Source organism: Crocuta crocuta, unplaced genomic scaffold, assembly GCF_008692635.1.
Source record: "Crocuta crocuta isolate KB4526 unplaced genomic scaffold, BGI_CrCroc_1.0 scaffold45, whole genome shotgun sequence".
NCBI classification, from domain to species: domain Eukaryota; kingdom Metazoa; phylum Chordata; class Mammalia; order Carnivora; family Hyaenidae; genus Crocuta; species Crocuta crocuta.
In genome coordinates this window covers 4,256,312-4,274,645 of record NW_027530544.1, presented here as the reverse complement: position 1 = coordinate 4,274,645, position 18,334 = coordinate 4,256,312, and the positions used below count along the sequence as shown (strand labels likewise).

The window sequence follows — 18,334 nt, the reverse complement described above, 5'->3', positions numbered from 1 at the left end:
GTTTGAGGCAGTCATGTCTTATAACATATTTTAACTCGTTAAACACATTTTTTAAAAGTTTATTTTGAGAGAGCGAGAATCCCAAGCAGGCTCCGCACTGTCAGCACAGACCCTGATGTGGGGCTCTAACCCATGAACCATGAGATCATGACCTGAGCCAAAAATCAAGAATCGGATGCTTTAACTGACTGAGACACTTAGGCACCCCATTTTTTTTCTAAGTGGGTTTTGTTTTTGTTTTTGAGAGAGAGAGAAGGAGCAGAAAGAAAATTCCAAACAGGCTCCATGCTGCCAGCACAGAGCCCAATCCAGGGCTTGATCTCACGAACTATGAGCATGACCAATACTGATACCGAGAGTTTGACACTTAACTGACTGAGCCACCCAGGCGCCCCTTTTTCTTTTTTTAACAAAAAGAGAAGAGACTCCAGGCAGGCAAGAAGAACTGGCTAAAATGTAATCACATCATTTGGTATTTATTGTACTTCTATTTATTTTAATTTTTACTTACGGCAAATGATACTGTTTTCTTTAATAGTAATATAAAAATCTTAAAAATAAATTGATTAGTTGTTTAGGTGAGTAAAACATGATGTAGGAATATATAAAGCAAAAATTATTAGAAATATAAGAAACTGACAGGTCCACAATGATCTTGGAAGACTCCCATTTCTCTGAAATTAATAGCTCTGGTAGATAAAATAAGTAATAAATATGAAGAACTTAACAGACTATTAGACATTTATACAAAATTTGTACCTAACAATATACATTCTCTTCAAATACCCATGGAATATTCATGTAACTTGAGCATATATTAAGCCTAAATAAGGGCTCAACAAATTCCAGCAGGCATGAATCTTACATTTTACATTCTGAGACCACAATGGAAGACAGTAAGAGTGTAGACCTCAAAGGATTGTTGTGAGCAATAAGACAGCCGAGGGACACCTGGGTAGCTCAGTCAGTAAGCAGCCGACTTGATTTCTACTCTTGATTTTGGCTCAGGTTAGATCTCCAGGTCATGAGATCAAGCCCCAGGTCTCTCTTAAAAAAGTAAATACATCAAAAAAGAAAAACAAAGGCACACGCTCCCTCTCCAACTCCAAATACCTGGACATTTAAGAAATACGCTTTTAGGGGTGCCTGGGTGGCTCAGTTAAGTGTCTGACTCTTGATTTTGGCTCAGGTCATGGTCTCGGTTCATGGGATTGAACCCTGCATCGAGCTCTGCACTGACAGTATAGAGCCTGCTTGGGATTGATTCTCTCTCTCTCTCTCTCTCTCTCTCTCTCTGTCTCTCTGTCTCTCTCTGTCTCTCCCTCTCTCTGCCCCTCCCCCCCTCANTGGTGCAAAGCCTGCGTGGGATTGATTCTCTCTCTCTCTCTCTCTCTCTCTCTCTCTCTCTGTCTCTCTGTCTCTCTCTGTCTCTCCCTCTCTCTGCCCCTCCCCCCCTCAAAATAAATAAACTTTAAAAAAAATGTGTTAACAAGAGTTAGAAAGACATTAAAGACACAACTGCATCACACTGGTATGTTCTCCCCCTGCCTTGCCCCTCCCCCCCATGCATCCTCTCTCTCAAAATAAACTTAAAAAAAAAAAATACACTTTTACAACTCATGGGTTAAGAATATAACAAATTATAATGCCTGTAATGTATTTAAAGGCGTGCAAAAGGTAAGATGGATTAATGGACGAAGGATGTATAGATACGTGATGAAGCAAGAAAAAAAATGTTAATCGTAGAATCTGCCACTACTGGGTGTTCACTGTAAAGTTCTTTTTTTAACTCTGTGTATGTTTGGAAGCACTAAAAATAAAATGTTGGGGAGAAATAAATAAATTAGAAACTATTTAGAAAGGGGCACCTGGGTGGCTCAATTAGTTGAGCATCAAACTCTTGATTCCAGCTTAGGTCATGATCTCTTGGAGTTTGTGAGACCAAGACCTATGTGGGCCTTTGTGCTGACAGCACAGAGCATGCTTGGGACTCTCTATCCCTCCCCTCCCTGCTCCTCCCCCACTCATGAGGGTGTGTGTTCTCTCTCTCTCTCTTGCTCTCGCTCTCACTCTAAAAACAAATATTTAAAAAATTTGGAAAGAAGTGACAGCATAAACATTACATATCAAAACCTGTATACTGCAGCCAAACAGGACTCAGAAAATATGTTGGGTTGCATGTGTGAAGTAAAAAACAATAAAATTTGAAAATAAGTGAATTGAGCTTTTAAGAAACAAGACAAAGATTATCAATAGAAGCTCAAAGGAACTATAAGAAAATAATTACTGAAAATCAAAGCAAAAACCAATGTGAAAGGGAAAAACTTTGCTCAATAAAGCCAAAAGATGTTTTTGTGAAGACCAATAAAATGGTCAAAACTTTGATAAATCTCGGCAAGAATAAGGGAGAAAGGATACAATTTTTTTAAAGATGAAAATGGTAATAAGAATAGAAATAAACCAAAATTTTAAGTTATAAGATACTTTGGAGCATATTTTTATACTAATAAATTTGATATGAATGTTTAAAACATTATTTCTAGGAAGGCATAAGTTACCAAAAATGACTCAAAAAGAGACTTTTTAACATGAAAATAATCATTTAAAAAATTGAGAAGGTAGCCAAACTTCTCCCCTTGAAAATAATACCCAGACAAGACTGTTTATGACTAAATTTTACCAAAGTTTCAAGGAACAGATAATAATCTATTCGGTTTATTTATATTTTTAGGTTTCAGAGCATAAAACGATAGAAAGCTTCCCAACTCAGGCTGCTAAGCTAGCATAACTGATAGCAATACAAACAATACCAAAAAATAAATCCAAAGGTCAACCTTGCTCATGGAATATATAAATACACAATAAAAATCTACAAATCAATCTAGCAATCTGGTAAAAGAATATTATGAACAAGTAGGGGTTAACCCAAGAATTGTTATCTAACAGTTATTTTTTAATGTTTATTTATTTTTGAGAGAGAGACAGAGTGTGAAAGGGGGAAGGGACAGAAAGAGAGGGAGACATAGAGTCCAAAGCAGGCTCCAAGTCTCTGAGCTGTCAGCAGAGCCCAACGGTGCTCAAACTCATGAACTACAAGATCATGACCTGAGCTGAGCTGAAGTAGGACATTTAACCTACTGAACCACCCAGGTGTCCCTATCCCAAGAATTTAAAGATGACCAACAGTAATAAATCTATTAACATATTTTACTTTATTAAAAAAGAAAAAGCCCATATCATCTCAATGAAAAAAAATCCATCTCATAAAACTTGAATACTCATTCTAGATTAAAAAGAAAAATAAAAGAGCAAGACCAAATGGAAACCTCTTTCCTTAACTTGATAAACATTTATCTACCATAAACCTACAGGGTACACCTCATACAGTCCCCATTGATGCCAGTTATCAATTTATTGGCTGTCAACTCTGCATCCTTCACCCGCCAGCTTTGTCAACCTGGATGCTGGCTGTAAACAGTTCTCTTTTGCCAGCTGGCATCTAAATCTTGTCAGTAGAGGGCGCTGGAGGAGCATGCCAGGAGAGCTGCTCTCCTTTATTCCACTGTGCTTCATTTTTTGTTCCGGGGCTGGGCGGGCAGTGGCGTGTGTGGGGGACAGTTACGCCCTTTGTTTACCAATAAGTTTTGTTGATACAACAGGAGGATTCTTGCTTACCAACCAGTCCACAAAAACCTGCTTGCCAGCTTTATCGCACTAGCAATGAACTTTTTTTTTTTTTTCCAACATGGAAAGTCTATTTATTCAACAGCAGCTTTGAAAACGAATCCTCAGTACACTGAGGGGATGCATTTTCCCCATTCCCACTTCACCCCTTCCCCACACATTTCTGTCCTTGGCAGCCTCGAGCCTGAATCAAAAAGAGACTGTCCTAGATGTACACGACCTTGGAGGGCACAGTTTGGAGGTGCAGAGGGACGGGACATTTGTAAAAGTGGGAGAGCAGTGTTTCACTGTAACCCACCAGGAAGTAGAAGTTGTGCGCGGGCAGCTGCCTCAGGACCAGGGCACAGATCTCCACCTGATTAGCCCGGCGCTTAAGGATAACCTGGTCAGCCAGACACCCTGGGAAAGTGCCCAGCATGAACTTTCGAAGGAAAACATCTGAGCAACAAAGCCAACATCTCTGTTTATTCCTTCCTTGGATACTGCCCTTCAGCTCTAGGATGTTCTTTAGAATTCTCTTTTATCCCTTCTTTGTAGCCAATCCCTTATTGTCAGTTAATGATTGTTAAGTGTTCCCTGCTGAAATTACTGGTGTGGTTTCTGTCACCTAACTGAATGAACCATGTTACAAAAATTGGTACCAAAAATAGTTTCTCTCCCACTTTCTCATTCATATGTCTTACTGAGACATCCAAAGTCATTGCCACTTCCTGTTCATCAGATAGAATCAGCAGAACACAGTGGACAACTACAATGTTTTGCAGAGTCAAAGCAAGCAGTACCTCTGCAGACCATGTTACAGCAGAGAACAGGAGAACTGACATGGCCCTGAAGTGAGCCTGTGAGGTGTTACTGTCGGCCCTACCAAGTAAAAACAAACTGCTTCTGGAGGTTTTTTCACACTGGTTTGGAGGCAAAGGCTTTGTTCAAGTCAAGGGTAATAGATGCCTATCAAGTGCCAGTGGCCTTCGAAGAATTTCTTCAGTCAAGATACTACATCTGGAAGTGTAGCTACAATTGGAGTTATCACCTGATTGCATTTACAACAGTCCGCAGTCACTACCCAAGATCATGTAGCTCTACAGGCCACGGAGCGGAGTTACATGGGGATGTGATAAGCATCGCTACCTCTGCTTCTTTCAGGTCTTTTGTTGGCGCTAATGTCTGCAGTTGCAGCAGGGGCACGGCCTTTGCTTACGATTTACTATGTTGGTAGGAAGGGGAAGTTCCAGAGTCTTCTACTTGGCCCTTACTACCATAATGGCCCTCACTCCATAGGTCAGAGAGCCAATGTGGAAATTCTGTCTGTTGCCAAGTAGGTCTATTCCAATTATATGTTCAGTAATTGGGGAAATCACAAGTGAATCCGCAGAACAAGTGGGCCCAGAGTCCATCAGACTGGAGTTAAGACTCCATCTATCACCTGAGCACTCTAATCCCTCATTTTGAATAGAGACTGTGGTAGGAACCCCTCCCTAAGGAGAAAGAAAAAATTGAAGAAGAGGGAAGAGAAGACTTCAAGGTCACCTAGATATGAGTCCAGCTGCCTACATCCCCCATGTTCTTGTAAACTGAAACAACTTAATCAGACTACATGTTTATGTGTATTACCATATATGGGAGACAAAGAAATAGAAAATGCATAAAAAACCCTATGCCATATGATGTGGGCCGCTCAGTTCTTTTGGGTACGAACCCAACTGAGCGGTGCCGGCAAAATAAAGTTGCTTCCTGGAAAGAAAAGTCTCGGTGTCACGACTCTCTGAGCGAGAATCCTGCAACAAAGACATCCATATGGCTAACAGACACATAAAAAGAAGCTCTAAATCGCCCAATGTTAGGGAAACACAATTCAAAACAATGAGATACCTCCTCACCCCTGTCAGAATAGCTAAAATTAACAACACAGGAAACATTTGTTGGCGAAGATGTGGAGAAAGAGGAACCCTCTTACACAATTAGTGGGGATGCAGTCTGGTGTTTCCCACTCTGGAGAACAGTATGGATGTTCCTCAAAATGTCAAACATAGAACTACCCTATGACCTGTCGGAGGCCAGCTCCGACAGGTCCAGGGGTCCCTGAAAGATGGACGGTGTCGGCGAGAGAGAGAGTGAGAGAGCCCCGAAATCCTTTCTGATCACCAGGCACGCATCTCTGTCCTGTTGGTTTTGGTGTCTTTATTTAAAGGTTCAGCAACAACATGAAGTCAGAGAAAGGAATTTCTTACAATGGAAGGCCTTTTATGATATCAATTGCAGAATTATTCCGACCAAGGAAATAACAGAATGTTCTTAGTGAAAAACAGGATAACATGCAAGTTAAATTGTGTATAGATAAGCTAGGAGTTATTCTGTCTGGCTCTCAAGAGGATAAATGTTTCTGAATTGGTTTGTTTGTGGAAACTAACATGGGGGCCCTAAATGTGTCCATCTTTGCACCTGGGTTTATGTTTTAGCTACTCTTATCTATCCTCATCCCAGTTGCCAGTGTAAGGGAGGGTGTTTGTGGAATGCAGGCCTTGAGGAAGGGACTGCCATGCTTCACCAATTAGCAAAAATATATGTAGTAACTGTGTTCTGCCCTTAACCCCAAAATAGGCTCTTTGTCTCGGAGCCAGGCTCAATTGTAACTCTTGTGTTTTTAACCCCCTTTATTATCTAAGCCTTGGGTCTGAAAGGCCCACAGGAAGAGCCTTTTGACAATTGCCCACAGAACTTTCATCTAAAGTCTCTTTTGTAAAGGCAGGAATATGCTTTTCCTTATGAAGTATGTGTTCAGAATATGGGTCTGATATGGAACATTATGAGGCCTGGTCAATACCAGCAAGGCTTATATCCAACATGAGCCAGTAGTAGCAGAAGGAGATACCAGTTTTCATTTCTCATGGCAGGAGCTGCAAACATTGCCATTTCCTTGCTGTGACTGCCATCCAGAGAGGCCGGTGCGGCTCCCAGCAATGACCAGCTATTGCATTACTAGGTATTTACCCAAAGGATACAAAAATACTGATTTGAAGGGGCACATGCACCCCATTGTTTTTAACAGCATTATCAACAATAGCCAAATTATGGAAAGAGCCCAAATGTACATCGAGTGATGAATGGAAAAAGAATATGTAGTATATATACAATGGAATATTACTCAGATATCAAAAAGAATTAAATTTTGCCATTTGCAATGACATGGATGGAGCTAGAGTGTATTATGCTAAGTGAAATAAGTCATTCAGAGAAAGGCAAATACCATATGATTTCACTTATATGTAGAATTTAAGAAACAAAACATATGAACATAGGGAAGGGGAAAAAAGAGAGGGAAGAAAACAGAAGAGACTCTCAACTATACAGAACAGACTGAGGTTTGCTGGAGGAGAGGTGGGTAGGGGATGGACTAAATGGGTAATGGGCATTAAGGAGGGCACTTGCTGTGGCAAGCACTAGGTGTTGTATATAAGTGAAGAATCACTAACTCCTATTCCTGAAACCAAGATTACACTACATGTTAACTAACTAGAATATAAATAAAAACTTAAAAAATAAAACAAGAGGCAAAAAACAAAACCAAAATACTAGTCTTTCTGACATAATATTCTAGCTTGAGATTCACTTTTGGTAAACAACTGCAATGAAGGAAAACAGTTATTTGGGCAAAGCTTTCACTACTGCATTATTTATAATAATGAAACCTTGGAAATAATATAAATATTCCAAATAAAGGGTGATAAGTAAACTATGGCATGACCATTCAATAGAACATTTTATAAAACTATTTTTAAATTTTATGAAGACACTGTAATAACATTAAAAAATGAGTGAAAAAGCAATTGACAAAAAAAAACACCCTCCCTCAACTAAGAGTATGTTATTTTTATAAGTTTTAAAAATCAGTAAATTTTATTTTAAAAATTATGACTATGAGGAATCCAGGAGCAAAAAAAAAAAAGGCCAGTTTCTTTTATAATGCTAAATGATAAAGGCAGAAGATAAAATATTTAACCTGTACTCAGATTACAGCTCTATAAAACATTCATTCATATGGATAACTGTGAGACAAGACATGGGCTACAAGTCATTCATTAGGCTAGTAGAATTATGGTTGATTTTTTACTCCTTAAAAATTTCTTTCCAGGTCACCTGGGTGGCTCAGTCGATTAAGCATCCAGATGAGGTCATGATCTCGTGGTCTGGGAGTTCGAGACCTGCGTTGGGGTCTGTGCTGACAGCTCAGAGCCTGGAGCCTGCTTCAGATTCTGTGTCTCCCTCTCTCTGCCCCTCCCCCCTGCATTCCCCCACTCACACTCTGTCTCTCTCTGGTCTCTCTCAAGAATAAACATTAAAAAGAATTTTTTCTTTCCTTAAAAAAATCTTTTTTGCCATCTTTGTTTTTTCTAAGTGGAACACAAACATATCACAGAGGAGGATAGAAAACTTTTGGTGACCTACCTGCTGCTCCTTTCTAAGGAATGTTTCAATCTCCGTATGAATCCGGTTCTCTTCTTCAATTTTCAACCTTAATTTCTGTGAAAATAAACCAATATCAGGAAATCTTGCCTGTAGGGTTCGGAATGAGAAGTTCTCAAGATTAGAGGTGTAGATGTGACAGTACTTCTGGTTTTCTTAACCAACGGGGTCCCAAGAATCTTCCCACATCATGCTGGGGCAGCACATCAGTTCCCTTTAACCCAATTTGTGTTCATGGAGGGCTGAGCCATGTGTTGGGCATTATTGTGAACGAGTGCCAGTGTCCAATACAAAAGGACCATATCCAGTTGCCTGGAAAGGGAGGTCGTTTAAGGAGAGAAACAATGTTTCAAGGACACAATGTTCTTAGGCCTAATAAAAGACATTCCAGAATGCAAAAGTTTGCAGTCAGAGTCATATGTCACACCCAGGGAGGAAGTTTTCAAATAGGCAAGGGACCAGAGAAAGCAGTCCTCTTGGGCCTGGAGGACACCACTAAGGTTTGCTCCTTCTCACCCACCTATTGTTCTTTCAGCCATTTTAGGCTTCCTTCTCAAATGAGGGTCTACCCGTGGTTTGTTTCTCCAGGTATTTTTCCAGTGTGATTTCCCAGCTCTATAGATTTAGGTTTGAATAAAGCTCAGCACTCTTGATCTTATACTTTAAGTTTATTTTTATTTATTTAATTCATTCATTCATTCATTTAGAGAGAGTGCACATATGCGTGCAGACATAGGGGAGGGGCAGAAAGAGAATCCCAAGTGGGCTCCATGCTCTGCGTCAGGCTTAATCTCATAAGAGCCAAAATCAAAAGTCATGGAAGCTCAACCAACTGAGCCACCCCTTGATTTTATATATATGTTTTAATGTTTACTTTTGAGAGAGAATGCGTGCGCAAGCAGGGGAGGGGCAGAGAAAGAGGGAGACAAGGATCTGAAGTTGACAACAGAGAGCCTCACCTGGGCCTCCAACTCAGGAACTGTTGGATCATGACCTGAGGGGAAGTCGGACACTTAACCAATTGAGCCATTCTCTTAATGGAGGGAGAAAAGATACTGACTGGTTGGATAAGGAAGGCAGCAGCAAAAACTCACACTTAATAAGTATCTTGTTTTGGGCGTTTCATTCTGTTTTTATTTTTTTCCCCCCTCAAATGAGAGAGCTGCAGGAAAGATAGGGTAAAGATCAAGAAAATCTCCCCCCCCCCGTTAGCTGAAGCAGTATGAGGAAAGACAGCTCAAATGCCATCTACCATGTTCATTTCCTGATGTAGCAGTGATTACCTCTATCTCTTCCAGCAAGAGCTCCTCTGTTTTGTTACATTTCTTCTGAGTCTGGGAGATCTGCAGCTCAGTGTTTCTCTTCATATAACGATTCTCCAGGTTAGTTTTTGCCTTCATCTCTTGCAACTGGTCCTTGAGGTGAGCAATATATTCATTCTGATTCTGTAGAGGTAAGACCAGGTTTCTAAATTAAAATACATTCTACTTCCATTCAGTTCAGCCAGTGGCTAAAACTTACCTCTTGTATTTATAAATCAACAAGGAAATGGATCTATTTTTCTGCTATCACACCACAGGAAAGTTAGCCAATCATCAGGATTAGTATAAATGAGAATGAAAGATAAGTAGCACCAGGACTGTGAGATTCTTTCCTAAGTACACTATTTGGGTATATATCTTTGGATCTACAAAGATTTCCCATTACTATCTCATTTTGGGAGAAAGAGCACTAGTCTAAATGATCAAAAGAACGATCTTCCCATGCAAGCCCCTAACAGCTGGGTTAACCTGGCCAAGTCAGGTAAGCTCTCTAAGTCTTACCTTCTAGAACATAAAAGCATTAATAACTGCCTTGCCTGGTATATCTTTAGCAAGTGATAAGAAACTGAATGGAGAATATATGAAAATTCTTTGCAGGTCACAAAGTGCTTAGCAATTTTAAGATTTCAATACAGGGGCGCCTGGGTGGCTCAGTCAGTTGAGGGCCCAATTCTTTCTTTTTTTTTTTTTTAATTTTTTAAATGTTTATTTTTGAGAGAGAGAGACAGAGACAGAGTGAGAGACAGAGTGAGAGACAGAAACAGAGTGAGAGCGGGGAGGGGCAGAGAGAGAGGGAGACACAGAATCTGAAGCAGGATACAGGCTCTGAGCGGTCAGCACAAAGCCTGATGAGAGGCTCGAACTCGCAAACTGAGATCATGACCTGAGCTGAAGTCAGACGCTTAACTGACTGAGCCACCCAGGCATCTCAGGTGCAACTCNGCACAGAGCCTGATGCAGGGCTTGAACCCACAAACTGTGAGATTGAGATCATGACCTGAGCCAAAGTCAGATACTTAACCAACTGAGCCACTCAGGTGCTGCAAGGGTGCAACTTTTGATTACAACTCAAATTATGATCCCAGGATTGTAAGATCAAGCACTGTGTCAGGCTCTGCACTTAGCATGGTTACTGCTTAAGATTCTCTCTTCCCCTCTGCCCCTTTCCCCCACTCATGTGCACTTTCTAATAAAAATTTTTTAAAAATTCATTCAGTAGCATACTAAGTTAAATAGTGGAGATTTAATAGACATGGTCCTTGCCCTCATAGACTTTACCATCTAGTGATAGAGATGTGATTAAAAATAACCTTTTTGGGAGTACCTGGGTGGTTCAGTCAGTTAAGCATCTGACTTTGGCTCAGGTCATGATCTCATGGTTCAGGAGTTCGAGCCCTGCATCAGGCTCTGCACGGACAATGCTGAGCCTGCTTTGGATCCTCTGTCCTCCTCACTCTCTGCCCCTCCCAGCTTGTGGTCTCGATCTCGCTCTTGCTCATTCTCTCTCTCAAAAATAAATATTTTTTTTTTAAAAAAAAAAGCTTTTTGAGGCATGTGGCTGGCTCAGTTGGTGGAGCATGGGACTCTTGATCTTGGGGTTGTGAGCTCAAACCCCACATTGGGTATAGAGATTACTTAAAAATAAAGTATTTTAGGGGCACATGGGTGGCTCAGTTGGTTGGGTGTTCTACTTCAGCTCGAGTCATGATCTCATGGTTGGTGGGTTCAAGCCCTGCCTTGAGCTCTGTGTTGACAACTCAGAGCCTGGAGCCTGCTTTGGATTCTGTGTCTCCCTCTCTCTGTCCCTCCCCCATTCATGCTCTGTCACTTTCTCAAAAATAGACATTAAAAAATTTTTAATAAATATTTTAAAAACAAAAGCAAAACACATTTTTAAAGGTGCAAGTTATGTAAACTTTTTTGAAGGTGTAAAACACTATTAAAGAATACAACAACAGGCCATGAAAGAAAATAACAAGGGAGACCTACATTAGATTGGACGGTCTGAAAAAGGATTCTCTAGGGCACCTGGGTGGCTCAGTTGGTTAACCACTCAATTGCAGCTCAGGTCATAATCTCCTGGTTTGGGAGTTCTAGCCCCACATTGGGCTCCGCACTGACAGTGTGGAGCCTGCTTGGTATTCTTTCTCCCTCTCTCTCTGCCCCTCCCCCAATGAATAAACTTTAAAATACATGTATATAAAAAATAAATAAGGATTCTCTGAGAAAAGAAAGTTAAATCTGACACCTGAAGGGTAAGTATGTATGTCACATGAGAAGTGGAGTCAAGGAAGATTCTAAGAAAAAGGAAAAATAAATGCCCAAGTCCTGAGGCACCAAAAATCTGGATACATTCCAGGGATTGAGAGAAAACTCTAGAGACTACAGCTGAGAGTGGGACTGGATGAGGTTGTGTTATGGAATCTGGTCTGGATCACCCGGTGAAAGAACCAAGCGGCACTAAGATCTTGGAGGGCTGGAGATTTATTTGACACTGGTGGGCTCAGAGGGGCTCATTCTCCAGAAGTATGAGACCAGATCATGAGCAGAGGAACAGTTTATAGCCAGTTACTTCTGCATTCCTCATTAATCATGGACAGGGGTTTTTTATTAGTCCTGTCGGCCATCTTACAACAGATTTTCCCTATCAATTGGAGAGGTGGGTAAGAAGGAACCATGAAGGAGCTATTTAGTTTGAATTGTATTCCAAGTGCCATGGGGAGATTTGGAAGTGTTTTAGTCAGGGCGGTAACATTTGACTGTTTGAAAAGAATCAGACACAGCATGGGTCATTTCACAGAGAGATGATCAGTTAGCACAGCTAATAATAAAAATGCATTGCTTTATCAGAGATCTATTTTTCTCTAAATACCAACCAATTTTTAGTCTTACCACTAAGCTGGGAGGAGTTAGTTCTAAGAATTAGAAGAAACAAAGCAGAAATCAGTCAAGATCATCCACAATGAAAAACAAATACAGTTTAAAGGATCATAGGCCCCTCTGTGGGGTTGAGCCCTGAGTTGGGCTCTGTGCTGACAGCTCAGAGCCTGGAGCCTGCTTCAGATTCTGTGTCTCCATCTCTCTGCCCCTCCCCCACTCACGCCTCTGCCTCTCTCTCAAAAATAAACATTAAAAAAAGAAAATACGCTGTCTTTAAAAAAAATTTTTTTTAAATAAAATAATCATAGGCCCCTAAAGTTAGTCAAAAAGTAATTCTTCAAGTCATTTTGTCTGACTTCTTGGTGTCAAACTGGAATCATTCCAATTACAAGAGCAGTTATTCCACCTGTATCAGAGCCACTCCAAGGAGATGAGTATCTCTGGCAGAGAATATGCTACAAGCCTAGTTGACAATACATCTCAGTGCTTTTAAGTCTCTTACAAGTTGTGGGCAATTAACTTAACTTCTCTAAGACATTCCTCAACTGTTAAACCCTGCCAGTGCCTCCCACAACTTAGCTACTCAATAAATGTTCATTAAATTAACTTTAAGAGAGTTCTTTTTTAGCTCACTTTTTCCCCTTCCCTTCTTTCTACACACTCCCCCCTTCTCCTGTCTCTTCCGCATTTCGCTTTTTCCTTCCCTTCTAGTTCAGATTGTATGGCAATACAATAAAGTTTGGATTTCTAGAAGACTTGAGTTTGAATGAAATATGATGGTGTCACTTCTTCATTGGCTGGATTCTGAAATACCTATTGAACCACTTAGACTTTCTTTGAGACCCTGCTTATACACCACTTAAATCCATAAAAACTTTACCAGAAAACCTCAGCCATATAAATAATTATAGTTTTGTTTCTTACAGAATCTAACAGTGTTGAACAGTTAAGTATTCATTAAATAGCATCAATAAAAAAATAGACTTTCAAAAACTCAAGAAAATGTTCCTGGTCAGTTTTCTTTATCAAACTGAATACTAAGTCTTTCAGAGTGATAATATGAAGATTAGAAATGCAGAGTTAAAACGCTAAGAGTTTCTGCCTATGGCAGGCAAAAGTTATTACGTTATGTAACTTAATAAGGTCATATGACATCGGTCTACAATTATGCCATGCCAAGTGAAAGGCATCTGATTTTAATGTTGTTGCCATGGGCCTCTGATTATTCCCTCCTGTATTGCTGTTCTGCACAACTTGTGGTCTCCTATGGTGAAAGTGTGGAAACATGGGGCGCCCGGGGGGCTTAGTCGGTTAAGCGTCCGGCTTTCACTCAGGTCATGATCTCACGGTTCGTGGGTTCGAGCCCCGCGTCGGGCTCGGTGCTGACTGCCAGCTCAGAGCCTGGAGCCTCTTTCAGAGTCTGTGACTCCCTCTTTCTCTGACCCTCCCCTGCTCATGCTGTCTCTCTCTCTCTCTCCTAGAAATAAATAAAAAACATTTAAAAAATTTTAAAAAAAAGTGTGGAAACAAAGGAAGATATAAAATCTTGACAGTCTAGTCACGGTAAAATCATGATCAAGGCATACTAATAAATGGACTGAAATATCATTCCATTTCTTCATCTTCTTGGCATACGAAAAGGAGGCAGCCTAGAAGCAGTGGGTTACAGGCCAAGAGTCATGAGTTGTATGAATTCCTTTTAAGATTCTCACTAAGAAAAGATCTGTCCTCACCACAACCCCCCAGCATAACCCTGGTTGTCCATGGAGTCTGCAGGCTTTCCCGTGATCAATGTCTGTGGACTGATGCACCACATTTGTGGGGTTCTGTAGCAGACCAAACTTTACTTACAAATCTCCAAACTGCCTTCAGATCTGTACTTTTTATCTAAATTCAGAGGAGCATGATTTAGAAATGGAAAGTAGTCAACCAATAATAGTTAAAAAGGCTTTGATGGTGCCACAATATTATAAGCCAAAGGGTTTTAATGGTAGTGTCTGTTTTCAGAACTGAACACAAAGTAGAGATGAAGGTATGGTTCCTGGAATTTTTGGAAGCTAGTGTCTAGAGAAGTTGGAACTTGTGTTACCCCTTGGGCTGCTGCTTTGGTTAGATGGAAAAAGGAAAATAGGAATGTGGTCTATTAAAGTGAAAAAGCCACTGGAAGAAATACAGTTCTGTATTAAGTTAACATCTATATTTGTTTATCTGTCTATGACTAAAAATACTGGCTGATTCTATGACAGTCTCTGAATAAACTCTGAGCTCTGAGCTACACAGAGTCACCCATTTTCTAAGATGCATAGGAAACCTAATCAGGTCCAAACTTCTAAAGTTTCAGGTTCCAATTCCACCTATTGCTTTCATTTCCATTTGAACAATTCTTATTTCAATTGTATCAATTTCTTTCCTTTTGTAATAAAGTTTCCATACACTTTACTGTCTTGACTGATCGCTTTTGAGTAAACTCCTTCAAGTGTAATGCCTAACTGTACATATTATAAATGTCTAACTAGAACAGAGAACAGTGAATACTTTTCCCTGTTGTATAAACACAATACAGTACCACAAATTGCAGTAATCAAAACAAAGAGGAAGCACTTCAACTGCTTCTTACAATATTGTATGGTCAGGATTGTTAGGGCTCTACTGGCCTTTGTTCTTGAAAGATATTTTCTATGGGTATACAATTTTGGGGGTAAAAGGATAAAATCTCATAAATTGTGTGAAATATATAAATTTACATTTTCAGGCATCTCAGCAAAACTCAAACAGAATAAATATGAAGAAAATCGTATCTAAACATAGTATAATCAAATTGCTGAAAATCAAAGATAAAAATGAAAATTCAAAAGCAAACCCACTATATGTAGGGAAAACAATGATTTGAATGACTACTATCTTCTCAAAACAAATAATGGAGGTCAAAATATAGTGAATATTCTTAAAGTACTGAAAGAAAAATCTGTCGACCCAAAATTCTATACCAACTGAAAATATCTTTCAAGAACAAAGGCAAAATAGACATATTTCTAGGTAAAAGATGAGATCAGGCACTTTCAGTGTGATACGGCCTTAGACCTGGGATAAAGAAAATTAAGAGGACTTCTTGGGGGCATACAGGTGGCTCGGTCGGTTAAGCCTCTGACTCTTCGTTTCAGCTCAGGTCGTGATCTCATAGTCATGACACTGAGAGCCTAGTCAGGCTGCAGGCTCACAGCAAGGAGCCTGCTTGGCATTCCCTCTCCCCCTCTCTCCGCCCCTCCCACATGCGCACTCTCTCTCTCTCTCTCAAATAATAAACAAATTTTTTTTAATTAAAAAAATGAAGACTTGTCTACAGCAAACATGGATTGCAAAACATAGTAAAGGAATTTCTTTAAGCTGAAATGACACCAGATAAAAACTTATTGATAAATATTGGGGTAAGGCAATTATTTTCTTAATTTTTAAAAACATAATTAGGGGAAAAAACCATATTTTTAAAAATTTTGCAGGCTTGTGTCTTATGTAATATATATAATGTATATATGTGTAATATGTATGACACAGAATAAAGGAGAGTGGCGGGGAAGAAGGAACAGTGGAAATATATGAGTGAAAGTGAAGTGATATTTTATGTGAAGTGATACAGTATTAATGCTAAACAGATAGTGAAAAGAAATCCCTAGAATATATATCTAAAAAATGCAAAGAGATAGGGGTAAAAGACCACTATGTAAATTAAAATCAAAATTTAAAAAAAAATCCAAAATAAGCCAGGAAAAGATAAAAACCAGAGAGGACAAACAATTAACAAACAATAAAACAGATAATCCAACAACTATATCAATAACTACACTAATGTTAATGGGCTAAACACTGATTAAAAGGCAGAGATTTTTAGAATGCATAAAATTTTTCTAAAAACCAAGATCCAACTATATGTTTTCTATAGGAGATGTACTTTGCATATAAAGACACAGACAGGTTAACAGCGAATAAGTGGAAAAAGATAAACTATGCAAACAGCAAGCTTTAAAAAAAAAAGAGTGTATCAGAGAAAATACACTCTAAGACAAAGAGCATTACCACATATTAAGAGGAATATTTTATAATGATAAAAAGGTCAATTCATGAGGAAGACATCATAATAAAATCTTCAAATATGTTTTTCTGTTCCTTTGGTCTCAAACATTCTTCTCCTCCTCTTTACCTAGATGTAATGTGTAGATATCCCTTTAAATCTCAGGTTAAATATATTTTCTATGGGGTGTCCTTCTTTGACTCAGTGCCTTAGTTTAAGATCCTTCCTCTGTGTATCCATAACCCCTTGTATCTGCACATAATACACATAATTACTTTTTTCTAACTTTGTGTGTGAATACAGAACATACTTTTTTTAAAGCTTATTTATTTATTTTGAGGGAGAGAAAGGGAGAGAGAAGAGAGAGAGAATGACTCAGGGAGAGGCAGAGAGAGAAGAAGAGAGAGGGAATCCTAAGTAGGCTCTACGCTGTCAGCACAGAGCCCAACGCAGGGCTTGATCTCACAAACTGTGAGATTATGACTGGAGCTGAGATGGAGTCAGATACTTAACTGACTGAGCCACCCAGGCACTACAGAACATATGCTTTTTTAAAAAGTACACAGGGGTGCCTGGCTGTCAGTAGAGCATGCGACCCTTAACCTCAGAGTCATGAGTTCGAGCCTCATGCTGGGCATCAATAAAAGAAAAGAAAAAGTATGTATCTAAGCTCATATATATATATATATATATGCGCCCCAACAGTTCATTAATTTTTAACTTTAGTGTTCTAGTGAATGAATATATCACAATGTATAATAAGCATTTTGGTTGTTTCCATTTATAACTACCACAAATAAATGCTTTATTGATCATTTTTGTACATGATTCCACATGTACACAGATTGTATTGGGTAGATTTGCTGGGTCATAGCAGCCTCTTTTCTATAGCTCTGATAATACTGAACTTTTTCCGGAATAGTAGTGCCAATACACACAGTATGAGTGTGTTAGAAATTCCATTACTCCATATCATCACCATTTGGTATTAGAAGTTATTATAATACCAGATACAATACCAATATAATAGAATTAACTATTCTAATGGAAAGATAATTATCTCCTTATGGTTTCAATTTAAATTTCCCTGATGAGAGGCACCTGGGTGGCTCAGTTGGTTAAGCATCCGACTTCAGCCCAGGTCATGATCTCGTGGTTCGTGGATTCGAGCCCCGCGTCGGGCTCTGTGCTGACTGCCAGCCGAGAGCCTGGAGCCTGTTTCAGATTCTGTGTCTCCCTCTCTCTCTGACCCTCCTCTGCTCATGCTGTCTCTCTCAGAAATAAATAAAACATTAAACAAAAAAATTAAAAAAATAAATTTCCCTGATGATAATATTTTCATATGCTCACTGACCAGATGGATATCCTTTTTGAAGGTGTACCTTTACCCTCCTGATTAGTTTTCCATTAGGTGGCTATCTCTTTTTCATTAATTTGCATAAGTTCTCTGTATATTCTAGATATAAGCCCTTGTTGGTTATGCCCTGTATCATCTCCTACTTTGTGGCTTGCTCCTTTCTCTCTCCCTATTGGTGTCTTTTGATGAACAGAAGTTTTAAATTTAGTATAGTCCAATTCTTCAAACTTTTCGTTTGTAACTTTACCTTTTATGACCTGTTTAAGACATCTTTTCCTAACCAAGGTCAAGATAATAGTCTCCTATATTATCCAGAAATATTATGCTTTAGCCTCTCACATTTAGATCTATAATCATATGGAACTGACTTTCATGCATAGTGTCAGGTCAGAGTAAAGTTTAATTTTTTACATAAATTTTTTATGTAAGTACCCAGTTTCTTCAACATCATTTATTAAAACATCTCCTGCTCCTACTATGTGGTGCTACACTTGTCATAATTGTATAATGATTTTCCTTGTATTCTGTTCCATTGTTTTCTTTTTGAATCCTTAAATCAGGAAA

At 39.2% G+C, this 18,334-nt stretch overlaps 1 protein-coding gene across 10 annotated transcripts in view; it reads right to left on the bottom strand.

Moving 5' to 3' along the window:
- DRC9 (dynein regulatory complex subunit 9) overlaps positions 1-18,334 on the bottom strand; it is a 93,784-nt gene that overhangs the window by 42,209 nt on the left and 33,241 nt on the right. For all 10 annotated transcript variants that reach the window (XM_077767646.1, XM_077767644.1, XM_077767643.1 and 7 more), the window contains 2 exons: positions 9,429-9,590; positions 8,128-8,202 (listed from right to left, as the gene is read on the bottom strand). In XM_077767646.1, the coding sequence (XP_077623772.1) occupies positions 8,128-8,202; positions 9,429-9,590 (237 nt within the window). The remainder of the gene's footprint in view (positions 1-8,127; positions 8,203-9,428; positions 9,591-18,334) is intronic.